This window comes from Bombus impatiens, unplaced genomic scaffold (genome assembly GCF_000188095.3).
Source record: "Bombus impatiens unplaced genomic scaffold, BIMP_2.2 scf_4016, whole genome shotgun sequence".
NCBI classification, from domain to species: domain Eukaryota; kingdom Metazoa; phylum Arthropoda; class Insecta; order Hymenoptera; family Apidae; genus Bombus; species Bombus impatiens.
The window spans coordinates 532811-550455 of record NT_180435.1 but is presented as its reverse complement, the minus strand read 5'-3'; the positions used below and the strand labels follow the sequence as shown (position 1 = coordinate 550455).

At 45.2% G+C, this 17645-nt stretch overlaps 5 protein-coding genes across 5 annotated transcripts; 2 read left to right on the top strand and 3 right to left on the bottom strand.

Annotated features, from left to right (window-relative positions):
- Nucleotides 1-2091: 2091 nt before the first annotated feature.
- Nucleotides 2092-5244, bottom strand: LOC100747030 (tubulin beta chain-like). The gene is made up of 5 exons (XM_003494856.3): nucleotides 4952-5244; nucleotides 4101-4565; nucleotides 3370-3674; nucleotides 2981-3278; nucleotides 2092-2428 (listed from the first exon to the last, which is right to left on the bottom strand). Exons 1-5 carry the CDS (start codon nucleotides 5006-5008, stop codon nucleotides 2210-2212), a joined length of 1344 nt encoding a protein of 447 aa, XP_003494904.1. The 5' UTR covers nucleotides 5009-5244; the 3' UTR covers nucleotides 2092-2209.
- A 177-nt stretch (nucleotides 5245-5421) lies between these two features.
- Nucleotides 5422-6636, bottom strand: LOC100746795. The gene is made up of 2 exons (XM_003494854.4): nucleotides 6562-6636; nucleotides 5422-6004 (listed from the first exon to the last, which is right to left on the bottom strand). Exons 1-2 carry the CDS (start codon nucleotides 6580-6582, stop codon nucleotides 5744-5746), a joined length of 282 nt encoding a protein of 93 aa, XP_003494902.1. The 5' UTR covers nucleotides 6583-6636; the 3' UTR covers nucleotides 5422-5743.
- Nucleotides 6637-8698: 2062 nt separating this feature from the next.
- LOC100744632 (cuticle protein 38) lies at nucleotides 8699-10917 on the bottom strand. Its single transcript, XM_003494837.4, has 2 exons — nucleotides 9199-10917; nucleotides 8699-9087 (listed from the first exon to the last, which is right to left on the bottom strand). The coding sequence occupies exons 1-2, from the start codon at nucleotides 9211-9213 to the stop codon at nucleotides 8794-8796; spliced, it is 309 nt and encodes a 102-aa protein (XP_003494885.1). The 5' UTR covers nucleotides 9214-10917; the 3' UTR covers nucleotides 8699-8793.
- Nucleotides 10918-10920: 3 nt separating this feature from the next.
- LOC105682028 (neuropeptide-like 3) lies at nucleotides 10921-11568 on the top strand. Its single transcript, XM_012393715.3, has 2 exons — nucleotides 10921-11019; nucleotides 11112-11568. Exons 1-2 carry the CDS (start codon nucleotides 11008-11010, stop codon nucleotides 11361-11363), a joined length of 264 nt encoding a protein of 87 aa, XP_012249138.1. The 5' UTR covers nucleotides 10921-11007; the 3' UTR covers nucleotides 11364-11568.
- A 1985-nt stretch (nucleotides 11569-13553) lies between these two features.
- On the top strand, nucleotides 13554-15647 carry LOC105682029. The gene has a single exon (XM_024372238.2). The coding sequence runs from the start codon at nucleotides 14187-14189 to the stop codon at nucleotides 14877-14879; it is 693 nt and encodes a 230-aa protein (XP_024228006.1). The 5' UTR covers nucleotides 13554-14186; the 3' UTR covers nucleotides 14880-15647.
- The last annotated feature ends 1998 nt before the right edge of the window (nucleotides 15648-17645 follow it).

Below are 17645 nucleotides of genomic sequence, written 5' to 3'. Positions count from 1 at the left end.
GCGTCGTTTAGAAGGTCTCTTACACCAGGCTAGAGACGAAAGAAGCGGGGATGTGACACCGTTTGCGAAACCAACGACGATCAACTCGATTCCACAAAATCCATGCATGTGTTCTCGTAATTCGCCTGGCGTTTGCTTCTTCCCGGAACCAGTTCACCTCATCTAAATCTTTCCTTCCTTTTCCTCTCTTTCTCTCTCTCTCTCTCTCTCCCTCCCTCTCCTTCGCTCTCATCAATCTTTTTCATTTGTCAACGATTGTCCGCCGACCGCGTATTTCGTAGCAAGGTCGCGTTTCGTAAACGTCTCTTTACTCTGGTGAACGCCATCCGACAAAGTTCGTCCTCCACGAGCTTACGCTTTTTTTCATCTTTGATACTTGTTTCGACCTTCGCCGACGACACTCGTCCATTAGGTTTTGGTTGGCGTAGAGAACGGGTCGATCGTCGGAGGTCGAATCGGTATAAGAAATGGTCCGATACGAGATCGCCGATAGCCGTGAGCCTAGCAACGCCCAAATCCGGAAGGCCTTGGCCTCCCGACAGATATCGTGCAAAGACTTTCGGATTACGGCACCAGACAGGATTTTCGAGACTCTCGACTGGCGTCGTTAAAAGTTAACCAGTTCTTGCAGATGGGGGATGCTTCGCTATAAAAGTGACCGCCGTCCTCCAGCTTCGAATCACTCGAGGTTTATAGCGATCGCGGATAATGTCGCGTTTCGCGCGAGTATCGTACTTTGGCGACATTGTTTCTTGGTTATCGTTTGATCGAAATAAGCCGGTGATCCACCATTGCACCGCTTTTGACGTTTCTCGTCGTCTGAAATTGCGATAAATACGTGTTCGTTACGACTATAGTCTATCGTTCTATATAGATTCTGAAGTTACGGCGTGTTGGGTCAAATCCTGGTCACCTCGACAAACAAATTTCCAAGAATCGATAGCAACGGTCTATTTTCGTCTGCTTTGGTTATATCTGCACGCTCGTAACGCTGTGTTTGTCATCGCATGTTCGACACAAATACTTACGGTTACATATTAGATTCATGACTGATACGATTTTGCTGGCAAATTATCACCCGTATAACATGGCAGTTACGTGCATAAAAAAGACGACGTATTATACGAGATCGCGTTATGACTGGACTGGATTACTAAGAGCAAGAGACAGAAATAGATTTTGAAAACTAACGAAACTACCGTTCTGGGTAATTATACAGTTCCGCGACATTTTCTCTCATAAAATTAACATTTTGAAAATATTTTCCAAGTAGATATTTTGTAACTTTCGCGTATTATTTTCAGGTTTCTTTCAAATTTCACTAACGTTGGCGAAATTTTGGAAAATCCGCGCATAACATACTCTTAAAAGGTTTCTACGTGCGTGTGAATACTTTCCCGAGCGATTGTAGGTAATTTTAGCAACTCGAACCGGGTTTAAGGGATAAAATTGGAACGGGTTGTAACACGAGAGTCGAGAGGGAGAAATTGCGGACGAAAGAACCGAAAAGATGTATAGACACGATAAATAACTTGCAAAGCGAGGTCTTGAACGCCATGTTGTCTGTTCGTGCCTCGCCAACCGCGAATGTAGTAATCTCGGAGGGACCTCGACCGATCGAATGTAGAACGTCATAACCTGTGAAAGAACCGCGAACCACCTCGAGTGTAACAATACCGTTGACAATGCTATCGTTTCATTTTCTCGCGGGACGCTCGATGATTCATGGTCGATCGTTGAGGCTTCGACGTCGTATGCTTTCACCACTTATGCACCAGCGGCATTTATTACGAGACAGAGAACATACGGCCGTGCATAAATGTATGGCCAAAATTAAATACGATCGAAACCGATCGATCGCGATATTGAGTTGTAAAATTGTTCTTCTATAAAAGGACAAGAAATACAACGTATCGCGTTTTTCACTTGTGATCTTCAACTTGCCAAGAAAAAATCGTATTGTGGTTGGTTTTACACAGTATATTAAAGGAACGTAGTTGATGTGTTTTTTAAAAGATACAATACGCTGTCTTATTGTTAGAGGATAGACGAGTTGTTAGGGAAAGAGTGTGATGGAAGAGTTGAGAACGTGTAAGGAGAAAATCTATTTTAATCGCAATACCAGTTCGTGTGATACATGCGTATTTTTTTTTATAAGAAACGAAACTCGTTATATATGTATATATACTTTTGTAAAGATAATTCAAGCTCACGGATGTTCACCCTCGCCTTCTTCTTCTTCGTCAAACTCGCCCTCTTCCTCGGCGGTGGCTTCTTGATATTGCTGGTACTCGGAAACCAAATCGTTCATATTGCTTTCAGCTTCGGTGAATTCCATTTCATCCATACCCTCTCCTGTGTACCAATGTAGGAAAGCTTTCCGCCTGAACATCGCCGTAAACTGTTCCGATACTCTTTTGAACAATTCCTAAATTCGCATTTAGAAGAGAAAATTAAAAACCTAACCTCTTTCGTTCGATAGAATCGTACTCGATAAGTTGATTTATCGAAGGTGGATACGATACAGCACGGTCGTAATATTAGCGGGGAGAGCAATCGATGATCGCAATTGAGATATTTCGGGGCAAACGAAGAGTGTAAGCCAGTTTCGAGACTAAGATTTAAATCAAAGTATCGCGATGGAATTTTAACAAAATTTGTTCTCATATTCTGAATTGTTATCTCGCACAAACCTATTAATCGTTTTCCCGATAATCTGGATTAATGCTACGTAGCAAAATTATGAACGGAGGTGTACGTCGTATTTTTTTTTGACAACCAAGGAAAGACAGAATTTTAATAGCGTATAATTTTAATGAATGATGTTACGCAGAATATTAATCGGCAAATAACTTGTGCGACTCAAGACGTAAATTGCATGCAAAGAACGTATATAGTCCTGGGCGTGGCCACATTAACGGCCCTCTTTCCTCAAAACTGTAACTTACAAACTGCGCTGTATTGATCCCATCAAGTATACCTGAATGGCCGTCGAGTTTCCAATGAAAGTCGCTGACATTTTCAATCCGCGAGGAGGAATATCGCAGACAGCTGTCTTTACGTTACTGGGAATCCATTCGACGAAGTAGCTGCTGTTCTTGTTCTGGATATTGAGCATTTGTTCGTCCACTTCTTTCATCGACATTCTCCCTCGAAAGACAGCTGCGACTGTCAAGTAACGACCATGACGAGGATCGCACGCTGCCATCATATTTTTTGCGTCGAACATTTGTTGCGTGAGTTCTGGTACCGTGAGAGCTCTGTACTGCTGCGAACCTCTGTTTCAGAACGGACAATATATGCGACGTGACAAACTCTTTCATTTCTCTCGAGTAATTAAAGCTAGCGAATAGTTAGGCGATACTATACCTGGACGTTAGAGGTGCGAAGCCAGGAATAAAGAAATGCAGTCGGGGAAAAGGTACCATATTTACAGCGAGTTTACGCAAGTCAGCGTTTAGCTGTCCAGGGAATCTTAAACACGTAGTTACTCCGCTAAGCGTAGCGCTCACCAGGTGATTCAAGTCGCCGTAGGTTGGTGTTGTTAACTTTAAGGTACGGAAACAAATATCATAGAGGGCTTCGTTGTCGATACAGTAAGATTCGTCTGTATTTTCAACCAACTGATGCACGGATAGAGTGCAGTTATAAGGCTCCACCACGGTGTCCGATACCTGCAAACACACGAGATCTATTATTCCGATTCTTTGCAACAGATCGTCAAGTGTTTCGTTTAAAAAGTTGCATAAAGTTGAAAATTCAAAAAACCCATTTGTAAATAAGCAACATTTTTGTTTACAAGCCAACTCAAATGTCGTAATACACGCCGTTCTAAAAACAGCCTCATAAAACGAAACGTTTGATGGAATATTAAATATCGAATATTAAATATCGAATATTAAATATCGAATATTAAATATCGAATATTAAATATTGAATCGCGTAGGAAGCTTTAGGTACTGCTACTTTGCTTTATAGATACTCGAAATAATAATTAAAATACTTTTTAGAGAATAAAATTTTCCTACGCACTCGACTTTCATCATTGTGTTAAATATTCCACCGTGCTTCAAACAGAAACAATTAAGGAGAAAGAATACCTTTGGAGAGGGTACCACGCTAAACGTCATCATAATTCTGTCCGGGTATTCCTCGCGAATCTTCGAAATAAGCAACGTGCCCATTCCAGCGCCCGTTCCACCGCCAAGAGAATGCGTTAACTGAAACCCTTGAAGACAATCGCAGCTTTCAGCTTCTTTTCGTACAACGTCGAGAACGGAATCGACGAGTTCTGCTCCTTCGGTATAGTGCCCTTTAGCCCAATTATTGCCGGCGCCGCTCTGTCCAAAAACAAAATTGTCCGGTCGAAATATCTGACCGAACGGTCCAGAGCGCACTGCGTCCATGGTACCGGGCTCTAGATCGACCAGGATCGCCCTAGGAACATACTTTCCACCTGACGCTTCGTTGTAATAAACGTTTATACGTTCTAGCTGGAGGTCGGAATCACCGTGATAAGTGCCCGTTGGATCGATACCATGCTCGTCGGAGATCACTTCCCAAAACTATCAAAACATAAGTATCGGGTGAGCTTGGGAATATAGAAACTCGGCTGTCGCGAATGACGACCATAAAAAGATATTTTAAAATATTTCGATTCGTTCAATTCTTGGTCAAAGCCATAAAGAAGCACTTTGATTTATCGTATCGGCTCGAAATGATATTTGAAACACGTTATGATAATTAAACGTTATCTAAAACTAACGTGTCTGACGAAAACTATAAAAAATAAAATAGATTTCATCAAAGATCAATATGAATACGCGTAATAAAAATTCACGAAAAACGATAAAAAATTGAAAAATTCGAACCTTTTCGCATTTCTCGATAATATCGTGTACACGCAGTTTTCAGCGTTCGATCTTTGACGAATTAAATTCGTGATAAATACCTTAGCCCCTATCTGATTGCCGCATTGGCCAGCTTGGAGATGAGCGATTTCACGCATTTCTCTATTCTTCTTCCTCTACGATCTTCGTACCCAATCTTCGTTCGCCACCGATCGTTTCTATCCGCTTTTCTCTTATCTCTACCCTTTTATAAGTTCTATATTTTACAAAATTATTGAGAAATCGCTGCGAAGCCACGAGTTCGTCACGGAGATACGTAGGAACACGAAAAAACGAAAGTCGGCGAGAGTAATCAACGAGTTGTCGTTTGTTTCGCGGTTGCCTTGGATTTTTCGTCGTCTATCGTTTATCGTTTGTTTCGTCAACTTCGTATTCCATCTATCTCTCTCCCTCTGCCTTCTCGATACCCTCTTTCTCTGCAAGAGCCCAAAATACAGAAATACGAAAGAAATAATACAGAAAGGAAGAAACATATATATGTGGTGCTGGGATAAAACAGGCAAAGACGAAGTTTTCAAAGGGAGAAAAATCTTTTTATTGTTTTTTTTTGCAAAATGAAAAAGCGAGCGAAAGGTCTGTCGATCGGGAGTAATAAAAGAAGGAGAGGAGTGAAAACCGAAAACGGAAACATCCTGAAACGTCGTCGGCATCCATTTGTAATTGCAGATCAATGACATTCACCGAGGTCCAGATCCTGTTGCTGTAGTGGGGATGGTAGTATCGAAGGTTAATCAGTTGTTTCATGGTTGGTATGGCCATTGCGTTGGAACGTAACCGGATGTCTCTCTCTGGCTGCACTGTCCTCGAACGGTGACGCGGTTTCGGTACGATTTTCAGCGTCTGCCGGCGATGAGGGTCGCGGCAGGGAAGCTGGAATACGCGAGCGGAGCAGCGGCGGCGTGGGCGATCACAGGGCTGGCGATGTACGGTGCAGCAACCGCGTGATTAATCGCGTGCGCGTTGTAGCTGGTCGCGTAGGTTCCGACCGTCAAAGCTGCTGGAACCGGTGCCGCGATCGCTGCTGGCACTGCTGCTGGTACCGCCGCTGGCAACAAACCGGCCGAACAGGCAGCGACCAAACCGGCGAACAGAACCTTTGACAAAAATTAACAGATTAGTTTCGGTCTATCGTTTGAACTTTCCTCTCGAGCTCGCTTATCGCGGTAGAACCTTTTTATCGCTTATCTTTCTTTATACAAATATATCAATTACGAAACTCGATGATCGATGGATCGAGCCACGGTTGAGCATGATATCAAAGGCGCAAACATGTCGAGAATTTGAATCTATCGTCACGCGTATTTCTACTTTTAAAAGTAGAAATCTTGTCTTATCTTTAATCTCGTAATTAATCGAGCCATACCCGTGCTCTTTGGCGAAGAAAGCACGCCTTTTTGACTTGAAAAGAATATAACCAATTCGTTTGTAATAATAAACGCAAGACGCTATTCTACGAAAAGAGTAAACAAATCGATTATTACGATTCTTATTCGTACGAAAACTACAAAAGAACTGGAGGAGAATCCAAACTACCGAGAAGAAGCGTGGAACAGGGAACATCTATTATCAAAACTTGCTCGTTCCCCGATTTATTCTCTCGATTGGACTCGTCCGCAAGAAGCGATCACAACTTGCTTCTCGATCAACTTACCAAGAATTTCATGGCGAACATTTTTACTTGTTGAGGTCTCGAAAGTGTATCGAGTGGATAACAACAGACAACTGTACTGTCATATGGATTAGCTAGAGCTCTTTTATACTCTGTTTCGTCCGGTAATATACTCCCACTACGAACATGTTCGCAACACCGGTTCGCGGTACCATACGACAGGAACACGCTTCTGCATATCGGATTAACTTTGCTCGTTTTAGGCCACGCCTGCTGTTATACAGTAACCGTCTCTATGGCCGAATCTAGCCTTCTTTTTTTTACTCTAACTTTTTTCAGCATTATCCTCGTGGTTCCTGATCGCGCTGCTCCACGCGGCTGCTCGGTGTCGTTCACCGCGGATATACGTTGCCTTCGAACGCCCTTTGTCCGTAACATTTTTCCTTTGCCACAGTCGTATACCATACGACGATGGACGGTACGGTACACGAACACAGTCGCGGATCGTAAATCGTCGAAGGGAATGAACGTTAGGGTGAAACGATGAAAAACGTTGGAAATTTTCGCTTGCCAACGACAACGACCATTGTAGGATGAGTTGCTTCGTTGCAAGATGCGCGTTTGCTATTCAGCTCTCATAGACAGATTTTGCAAGCTAACGAAATCCTTTATTTTCCTTAACGAGGTATCTAGGTTCAGAAGTGAAAAGAAAAAGAATTATCTTGCATTTTCCGAGAGTAGAGATTCGTCTACTGAAACTATGTTCTCGAATTTGTAAAATTCAATGGTGAGAGTGCATAGCTTGTACGATGCGACGTGTAACTTTTAAACACGTTTTTCTGGAAATTCTATTTCCTAAAATGATCGACAAGATATCGCAAGTTCCAGTTGGCCAATAATTCTTAGATATACCTTTGACGAACGCGTTGCTGTCGCGTGAATCAGAATTATTAAAAAGTTATTTTCTTCTTTGTTTATCACTTACTCTACGAAACGAATCTTAAGAAGGAAAAGAATCGACAACTTGATACTCAAGTTTGAAAGTACCGTCGTTTCTTAAATTTCCATCGTATTCTTTGTTCATTCTGGTTTACGTCGTAGCAACACGAAGCGAGACTAGAATAGAACCGCCCTTTAAATGCCGCTTATTCGGGATATTCGCAAAGTTAAAATTGACGCAACAATAACGAAGACATCGATGTCGTTTGCAGTTCAGTTTCAGCCAGTGATATACATTGGGTGCGGCTCATGCTCGTTCCAAATACGAAACGCGGCCGTACGTACTGCGTCTACGACGATTGGGACATCGCAAGTTTCGAAGATCGTTCGTCGAACGTGACTCGAATTTCCGACTGGAAACGTGGATTTGTTCATCAACTTGCTCCTCGTAACTTTCCCTTGATTTATCGATACGGAATACCGTATCGAACTTCACTCTTGACCCTGCACGGATGTCCTACTTTTCATCGATACGTTTTCGCTTTAGGAAACAATCGTAAGAAAAATATTTGGGAAAATAACGCGTGAACCTTTCTCTCAAAGATGTTCGATAATGGGCCGATGATCGATCGTTCGATGCAGCAAAGTTTGTATATTTTTAAAAACTTCTCATACGGTGGAAAGATGAAAGAAACGCGTCTTTCTTTAGGTTACATCCGTATAATGAATTTATTTTGATAACACCGTAATGCAATTTACAGAGGGTCAGTAATTACAGCGATAATGATCCGACTCATGCAACGCAGCATCCTTTGTACCATCTCTGGCTACTTGGAACAATGGCACGACGTATGCAATTGTTTCGACAGCAGTTGCACGGACCGTAGGGATTACGAATAGATCGTAAACAAGCAAACTTGTATTTTCCTATATAATTTCTATTACCATTCATCTCTCAATCGATTCGTTCATTAATTCCTACCTATCAATTGCTACTGTAATGATCCATAAGAAAGAATCGTTTCGTCGTTCATTGACGCGTCACAGTTTTAATTAGATTCGATTTCTTTCTAGTAGATACTGCTATAAAAAGATACGGTAACAAAGCGTAGGGTGTCGGAGGAAAACCGTGATCAATTGCTTTGTCGAACGGTGTGCGAAAGGATTGCGTTACAGCATACGATGGAAATGTTACGGCAGAGGTTGAATATTCGAGATAGATGCAAGTACGAAAGAACGATCGTTTGTTTTCGTTTTAAGTTGCAATTTATTCCATGAAAAAGAAAAACTTAAAAATAGAGATTTGGACAGGCGATCGGAGTATCAGGGGTGAAATCATAGATGGGCGGTGTAGGCGAGTGCAGCGTATGGCAATGGTGCAGCAGGTGCGGCGGCAGCGAGGGTAATCGGTGCGGGTGCTGCTGGTATGGCCGCGTGCACGGCTGCAGGTACGGCGGCGGTGTATGCCAGTGGTGCGGCAGCGAATGTATTGTAGTTCCTGGCTACGACTTGACTGCTCCTAGCAGTTACGATCGGTGCTGGAACAGCAGCAATCGCCGCTGGAGAAGCGACCAAAGGGGCGTGGAGAATTCCAGCAGACGCCACGGCTGCTACGAAGAGAACGATGCACTGCGGAAAGCGATAGATTTGAAAATAAAATTTTTGATTTTCTTTCCATATATATATATATTAGGATTTAAACAAAGTCTACATCATCTCGATCGCGATTAAATCACTTACCGCTGTCTTGATCATTGTTGAGCTTGTGTGTTTGTTTCGGCTGTTGAGCGATGAGTGCAGAATCGTCGAAGCGTCCTCGTTTTATACCAATGTCCGGCGCTGATGGGGTGGTGGACTTACGAAAAGGACAGTGGATGCGGGGCTTGCGAAAGTTCCGACCTCCTTGGTGTAGTCACCTTCGTATCAATTTTGTTGGTCGCGGTCGCATTGGAATGCCGGGCGTGAAACATCGGCCGTTTTCACGCGCTCCCTCGCTCGTTACGGCACGGGCGCGGGCGCGGGCGGCGCGACGCGACGCGACGCGACGCGTTCCTCATCCTGTATCTTATTTTCAAACTGCTCGCGTTTGGTAGCTATCACTCGCAACAAATGGATCGATCGATTTCGATGACCTTGATCGAAAGAGAAGCACAGGGCGGACACTTCTACGAGTATCACGAAATTACGTAAGCAACCAGACCGAGCAATTGTATAACCCTCTCGACTACGTGCTTGTCCGGTTGGAACGCACAACAAGGTTACAAAGTCGGCTCACTGATTACGCGGGTCGTTCTGCTTCCCACACGATCTATCTGCAACTACTTTCATCTAGTTTTTCATCATTTTTTACCTAGTCTCTGTTTGCCTCTCTGTTTGTCTCGCTCTCTGTCTCTCAGCCTCATTTAAATAGTCTACTTTTATATCCGACTTCATCATAGATCTAATCCGCACATCCTATTTGGTCTGGATAAAAAAATTGTTCGATTAGTCGCGTTTCTGTTTTTTCTCCGATCGTTACATTTCGTTTTGATCGATCCTTTTCCTACGCCTCTCACTCGCTCGATCTGGTCACTCGCATCCCTCCTTTGTCTCCGTGTTTCGCTCGCTCTATCTTTCTCTCGGTTACCACAAGGCTGAACACCTCCAAGGTAAAGCAAACGCTTTTTTCCCAAGTTCAAGTTCGTCGAGTCCGGGTGAGACCAGCAAACGCTGTTTCCCCTTCGGTCGAGATACACCTCGTATCACGACACGGAAGGTACGACAGGCTGCCATTACGTTCGTTAATTTCGTCGTTAATATCTCTTCCAATTTGGAATCGACAAGCAGAGGAAAGCTGTATTAGAATTCGCATAATTTCGAATCTGTCCCATGCGTCGTCTTTCTTACCTCTACTTTGCCATTCTTTCTTTCGCACGATAAAGCGCTGTAGGAGCGTGGGAAGGACAAACGATCATCCCGCGGATGTTGATAATTATTTCGAGCAGGTTGAAAGACGCTGGTCGTTGTTCGTACCTCGCAGCCAACGAGCCATTAAGCTATCCTCGGATCGTCAATCGTTTTTCGAAGTCGCAAGGACAACGCGATGCCGGAGAAAAGGGGAAAACCTGTTTGTGCTCGATGGAAAAAAGTTGCTCGAACGTAGACTCGAAAAAGAAGGAAATGGCGCGTATTGTTGGGACACGCCTGATCCCGTGCAACCTTGAAGAAATCCGCGATTCGCCGGTAGTTGGTCGATACACGGGAAAACGTTTGCGGAGAGGCACAAAGGGAGAAGTCGATTGGCCGGTCGGTGGAAAAAATTGCGCGTACCAACAAGAAGGAAGCGAGTGTCCCGTTCATGGTCTGCTTGGAAGACCGGCTGTTGCCCTTCGTGGAATACCAGAGACGGGTAAAAGGAACGAGATGCAGAGAGATGGTTAAAAGGAAGGGGGATGTAGAGAGATGAGAATCTTTGTCGCGGTTTCCCCTATATAAGCAGCGTTTCCTCGGGAATTGAGGTATAATCGTCTCAGCTTTTACGTAGTGTATCCACACGCTTCAACCACAAACATGTTCAAAACGGTGAGTGCTGGAGATCGAGTGCTAGATGGTGCAGACGGAAACAGGGTAAGCAAAGGAAGAATCTCCTCTTGATCGAATTCTTGTGAGCGTAGCTGTTGTTCGCTGGATTATTGGCGGTCGCGTTGGCTGCACCGTCGCCGGCTCCTGCACCAGCCCCGGCTCCAGCACCAGGTCCGGCACCCTCGCCATCTCTGGTCGCCGCTCCCCTGGCCGCCGCTCCATTGGCTGCACCAGCTCTTCTCTCGAACATTGGAACACCCCTTCTCTACTCCAACTATCCGCCTATTCCGGTTGCTAGTTACGCGCCTGCTTCCTCTTACATCTACAAAGGCTACGTCGTCTAACACGATCGACGAGACGACATGGATCGATCGAGCGATCGAGCGACTGAACCGAACCATCGAGTAATCGACCAATCGACTCATCTCTTTCTCATCCTGAAAAGATCAATAATCGCATCTCTGTACTTTCTATGAAGTATCGTTCGTGCTTCGATTCTCCGACAATGTTCTTATACTTTTAGATTCGGTATCAATAAAACTGTTCAAACGCAAACGGCTTTCTTATTTCCTCGATACGCGTACATGTTTCTTGACGTCCCGTAGTTTACATTTCGACGATTACTTGTTTCTTCGTTAATGAATCTATCGCGCACAGCTCGTTACGTGATTCCTCGTTACTCTGTAAATTCAATTATATAAGAATGAACGTAGGCGTGACCACACTCTGAATAATCGTTCTCCACCCACTTATGTCATATAAAAATGTGTGTTCGTGCATCGAAATACGGAGTGGCGCGTGTATGCAATCTTAGGCGCGATCGAACGAATAAGAAATATTCGTTTGGAGTAAGATCGGACGAATCAACCGGGTGAAAAGCCTGGCGCGCGCTCTCTTCGTCGGATGCTTATTCGAGCTGATGTTCGAACTGCTGTCCGAGTTTGGACGATTTCACGAGACAAGCGTTGCACTGTCGCTTCCTTGGATAAACTATCGCGTTCTCCGCTCCCTCGAAGCGAACGTAATACGTCGTATCTCGCGCGGTTCGTCGAGCGTATCCACGAGAGCCGAGCGAACCGTCGCTTGCATCGAAAGCACAGCGATTTCGATTTATAATAGAAGCGGTGGAACGTGCGACGAAAGATGGTAAGAACGGAGATGGTATACGAAGGGAATAGACAATGCGCTATAGAAAAGAGTGGATGAAAATACAAGGGTTCACGGTACAGACGGTCGTTTGAAAATGTCAAACGAGTCTGCGACTGGTCTCGCTATTATACCCAGAAGAAGAATTCGAGCCAGAAATTCGCCATCGACGACAAGGGAGGAATCGTTGCGTTTCGTTGAAATCGAGCAAGGCCATGGCGGCCTTTTGTTTCTACAAACGACGAATCAATTATGCGGCAACAACAATACCAGAATCGTTACGTAAAAGGTAAATGCAATGTCCTCGCGTACGTCGTGTACTGGATGTGCCGTTCGTGGTTCGCTGCTGCTTCGTCCAATATGCTGTTAATCCGCTAAAGGTTTAACATACACGAATTTTCCGATGAAATCGAGCAAATTGTCTTCGGTGAATATACACTACGTCACGTTGCGTTTCGAGACAGCAACGTGTTCCGCTTCGCAATATTCTTGGCACCGCAACACGTGTTACCGTAATAACATCGAGAATGAAATTTTTCTTCGCGTCACCGTGTACCATCGTACGAAAGCGTCTGCGAGGAAAAGGAAGGGGAAATCTACATATAACCGAATCGTTCTATTCTGTTACGACGAACCTCGTTACGTCCCTCGTTACGCTGCATTAGGAGCTAACGGTCGGGGTGCGATACGTTTTCGCTTATATATTAATTTCTATATTCGATATGTTTGTTTCCGTATTTCGATATATTAATATTTCCTACGTATTATCTTGTATTCCTGGTTCGTGTCATACCTGGTTCGTATTTACAAAATTATTGATCATCCGGGTGCATCCAGCGCTGGCGGCAATGCGATCAGCCTGCATGGTACATCCACCCCTTTGCATCGATCGCACGCTGCAGTTCACCGACCTCTCTGCTTCGAGACGCGATACAATACTTGTACTGTCCCCATTATTGCCCTCTTTTGCCCTTATCTACTATCTCGATTGCTCGTCCCACTCTCTTAACCAGCGTCCATTAAATCGCGGCATTGCTAATTTTAACGAATTCGTTTCACCAAGAGCATTCGACGTATCGATCGTCTACTACAAAGAAGGTTCGACGTTCTCCGCTCGTTACGTCATTAGGAATATACGGTCCAGCCTAAAAAAAGAAGCACTTCTACGCGCTTAAGCGCTTCTTCCCTGTTCGTGATTCGTGGATTCGCTGTTTGCGAAAATGCGTTTTGATCGAAGTACGATCGACGCGAGTCGATTGAAAATACGTGTGCGATTCGCGCGAGAGAAATCGAAGTGAATGTTCCGAAAATAAAGAAAAATGGCGCCGATTGGTGAATCGCGTTTCGGACGAGCAGCGTTCGAAAACCGCGTCGGTCGCATTCATCCCGATATCGCGTCCTCGCAGATACGACTCGAACCCTCACGTGGTGGAGAGGACATGCGCGCACCCTCGGCAAAGCCGCGACGCTATATAAGAGAAGAACGCGAGTCTCCGAGTCTCAGTTCGCTCACGAAAGCGTGCGAAATACACACGGCAAACCCGGCAATCAACGACAAATTGATAAAACGCGTGTTTGCGATTAACCGCCGAATAAAACTATTCTTTCGGCACATAAGGATGAACGACTTGGAGAAAGACGGAAAAGGCATCCAGTAACTAATAAGAACACAGAACAGTGGGAAACGGATGAAAATAAAAGATCAACGACCGATCGACAACGAAGCACGCTAATTTCTCCTCGAAAGCATCGTTTTACGCAAGTATAAGCACAGTGAAACGAGTGTGGAATTGATTAGACGCACGGAAATTGATCAACCGTGACAGAAAGGGCGCGCATTTGCCATCGTTCACACGAAAGGCAGCGAGTCAACGACTGAGCGCGGTCGAACGAAACTCGAGTTAATTTCGAACGAACGAGTTCTAATCGAACGAAACGAAATTTGCGAGCTGGCTAACCGAACGGTACAGATTTTCGTCCGCGATCTCGATCGGATCGGTGGCTTTCGTACTTCACTGAGAATGGAGGACACGACTAGATTGACCGATCCGGAAGACGATCGTCGCCGAGAGAACCAAAAGGGCGACGGTAAACGAAGAGTCAGCCCGACCGTGGGCCCTGGTTCTTCGAAACAAGAATTCGGAGACGACGAATGCAGCACGGACAGTGGTTGCAGCAGCGGTGGAAGTACCGGAAGCGCGGAGAGGCTGTCGCGTCGCGGAAGCAGCGAGCGACTATGCCGCGCCACCAGGTCGCCGAGAACCCACTGCTACTTGGACCGACTTCGCGGCCGACCGACTCGTTCTCAGGAGAGACTTTCCAGCATTCAGAGAAGTTCGGAGCGAGTTCGAGCCAAGTCCTCGCGTTCTTGGAGCCCTGGAGACGTTAGAGGCGTTGGAAGAACTTCGGAGTCGCTTTCGTACTCTTCGAGTCCATCGGACGCCCACAGCAGCACCGACAGCGACTCGTTGAAAAGATCCAGCACGGCAGATACTCTTCGAAGAGCGCTTCAAACTCTCAAGATATCCTCCAAGTGGGAAGGGAAGGAGAACAAGCACGCGAAGAAGAGCCCCAAAAGAATCCTACGCAGTCCGGTGTCCTACACGTACGTCAGAGGTCTTTCGGGCCTACCAACGCAGAGGGTTCCAAGGAACATGGCACAGCAATTGACGATGCCCTGTTCCTGTCAAGATACCGTCGGTCTCTACCGATAAGAAGCAATCAGGATCGATGGCGATTCGAGTCGAAGCCGGTTCACTCGGTTCATCCAAGTTTCATCCGTTTTAAACGATACACTCGCTCAATTCCGCTCTCTCTCTCTCTATCTATCTATCTATCTATCTATCTATCTATCTCTCTATCTATCTATCTATCTATCTATCTCTCTATCTATCTATCTCATTACAAACTTCGAGTTTCGTTGCGCGATCGTCTCGATATTAAATAGCGCAAATAGCCGAACGGAGCCTCCGCTCTTGGACCATTCTTTGCGTACGAGATGTTTGCTCGCACGATCTACAGGAATTCGCAGCCCACGCTTCCGTTTCCGTACTTTCTACTTTTGTCAATCGCGGCCCTTTCCTCGCCGCTGTTTTTTCAAACCTCGACCAAACGAGTGGATCAAAATGTATACGAACTTAGAGCGATACGAGCGAAATAATTGTAACGGACGTCGAAGATTCGGCGAACGTAGCGTTTCGCGTCTTCTCGCTCTGCCGGAAACTTCGCGGAAAAGCGTATCCGGCGCGCTTCTTCCTCCGTCGAGATTTTCTTTCGTTCCAGGCCGATCATATTCGATCGGTCGTCGGTCGCTTGGGAGAGAAGAAGGCGAAAAGTACGGGAAAGTCGCGTTCGTCGTAGGTAGAGGTGCGTCGACGTACAAGTACATTGTGTTTTAAGTTGTTGGTCTCTTATTCGTAAACGAGATAGATCATGTAGACAGAACGTAGCCGTATAAGCATGTATGTACCTACCTTTTGTAGCAAACGATTAGTACACTCGATAAAAACATGTACAATAGCGATACCAATTACGTTACACGCCAACGAATTTCATAGTTGACGATTAATTGGCGATCCGTTTCGATCGCAAGCGCAAAGAGGAATAAAACAAGTCGGATCGAACGTTCGAACGTCACATAGCGATGCGATCGGTCGACGATCCGTCTTACGCATGCACCTTCTTTGTCGAATTCGCAACGAAGCAGATTCTCGATGCGCTTCTATCGAAACGTCGTTTCGCGAAAAGGTATTATATCGTCGCGAAACCGAGGTCGGTTATCGCGATATACGAGTCAATTACCCGTGAACGCGTCGAGATCGCGCAACTCTGGTGCTTTTTTTATAAGGAACGAACGGATGGAGACGATCGTCGAAAGAATCGAAATGAAACGTTGGCGATCTCGCGCGATCTTTATCGCTAACCGTCCGACGTAACGTTCGGTCGTGAATATTTCAGATAGATTAGAATTACTTGTTCGTTAAGGATACTTTTAAAACATATCACGATTCGCAAATGGTATCGTGAGCTTCGTTCAGCGCAATCGTTCGCTCGAGACTAGCAAATTCGAGTATGTGCGTGCTACGGCGAGACGTTAAACGAGTTTGCGAAGTTTCTGTTCCTTCTTTCGCAAGGCCTGCTGTGCTAACAGATGCTTGGCGAGTGTCGCGATGAAAAAGGAGCGGATCGTTCTGTTTTCGACCTCGTTTTCGTTCCAGTTTCATTCTCACGCGAGACGAGAATAACACGGACAATAACGATACTCGAAAGACGGACGCCGGTGAGTCGAACGGTTGCGGCGAAACGAATCCGAACGAAACCAACGGCGAAGGGAAATCTTTTTCTTAAACTATCGTCGAAAGTTCTCATTTACGTGAAGGCGAACGTAATCGCGGAACGTATACGCGATCTTTCAGTGCCTTGTAAATATCTACCGCGTGAGTTACATGGTATGTCGCGAAAAAATTGGCACACAGATGTACGATATCTTGCGAGGAGAAATAATAGAACGCTAACACACGCCTAATAAATGTCGATGATTCTCGCGTGAAAATACAGGAACAGAGAAAAAGCGAGAACGATAGAATATGCGAGAAATGCAGATTCTCAGGACTGAATATTTTATATTAAGTATTACCTATGTCGATACTACACGTAGTTTACGTTTCAAATAAACGTTTTTCATTCAAACCGGCGTTCACATTTATAGCCTTTCTGTACCATTAACATCCTCCCACTATTTTATCCTCTTACGAATTACGCTCTTTACTCGAATTATCCGAAAGGCAGACTTTTACGAAACACGCGAAGTTAAATCGAGCAACAGTCGGTCAGTTAACGACGCCGCGATTGCGTTCGCTCTGAAATAATCGACAGGACGGAAGGTTTCTGTTCCCGTGTCCGGAGCATGTCGTCGGAGAAACAACGTCGTTCCGGCCGATCTGTACGCAACGTGCCCGTACCGGAACACGATTCGCGGAAAGACGTGGAAACATGGAAGGACGTCCCTGGTCCGTTTATAGCTACGGCCATGACAGAATCAACGAGTGACCCACTTGCAGGGGTTTGCACCCCCGTGACGTCACTCGAGGCAAGCGACGCCATTCACGACCCTTCTTTGACCCAGATCGCTGCTAGTGTCGTCCCTAGGAAATACCATAGTTCATTCAAGGATCGCTTCCAGGATACCTTGTCGTTACCTGGACGCGTGATATTCATTTCATAGGCGCCATACAGCTTATTTTTGTTCGTCCTCGTCTCTCTATTTTTCTTCCTTTATTCTCCTCGTCTCCGATTTAACCAGTCGCTTACAAAAGTCTCTCTTCCGTTCGTCTCTCGTTTTACTTTCCTATTCGTATTTCGGGACTCGCTACCTTTTCTTAGAGTCGGCGAAACGCAGGTGATTTTCAAGAAGACCCGAAAAAGATGACTGAAATAGCCGAAACTGAAATACACGTTGCTTTTCTGCGAGAAAGTGGCGG

What these genes read in the sequence shown, in the direction of transcription:
- LOC100746795 (XM_003494854.4), bottom strand. Translation starts at nt 6,582, where the DNA reads ATGTTCGCCATGAAATTCTTG. An exon ending in TGTTCGCCATGAAATTCTTG is followed by an intron (nt 6,005 to 6,561) that starts GTAAGTTGATCG and finishes TTTTTGTCAAAG; the next exon opens with GTTCTGTTCGCCGGTTTGGT.
- LOC100747030 (XM_003494856.3), bottom strand. Translation starts at nt 5,008, where the DNA reads ATGCGTGAAATCGCTCATCTCCAAGCTGGCCAATGCGGCAATCAGATA. An exon ending in TTCGCACCTCTAACGTCCAG is followed by an intron (nt 3,279 to 3,369) that starts GTATAGTATCGC and finishes GTTCTGAAACAG; the next exon opens with AGGTTCGCAGCAGTACAGAG. An exon ending in GAAACTCGACGGCCATTCAG is followed by an intron (nt 2,429 to 2,980) that starts GTATACTTGATG and finishes ATGCGAATTTAG; the next exon opens with GAATTGTTCAAAAGAGTATC.
- LOC105682029 (XM_024372238.2), top strand. Translation starts at nt 14,187, where the DNA reads ATGGAGGACACGACTAGATTGACCGATCCGGAAGACGATCGTCGCCGA.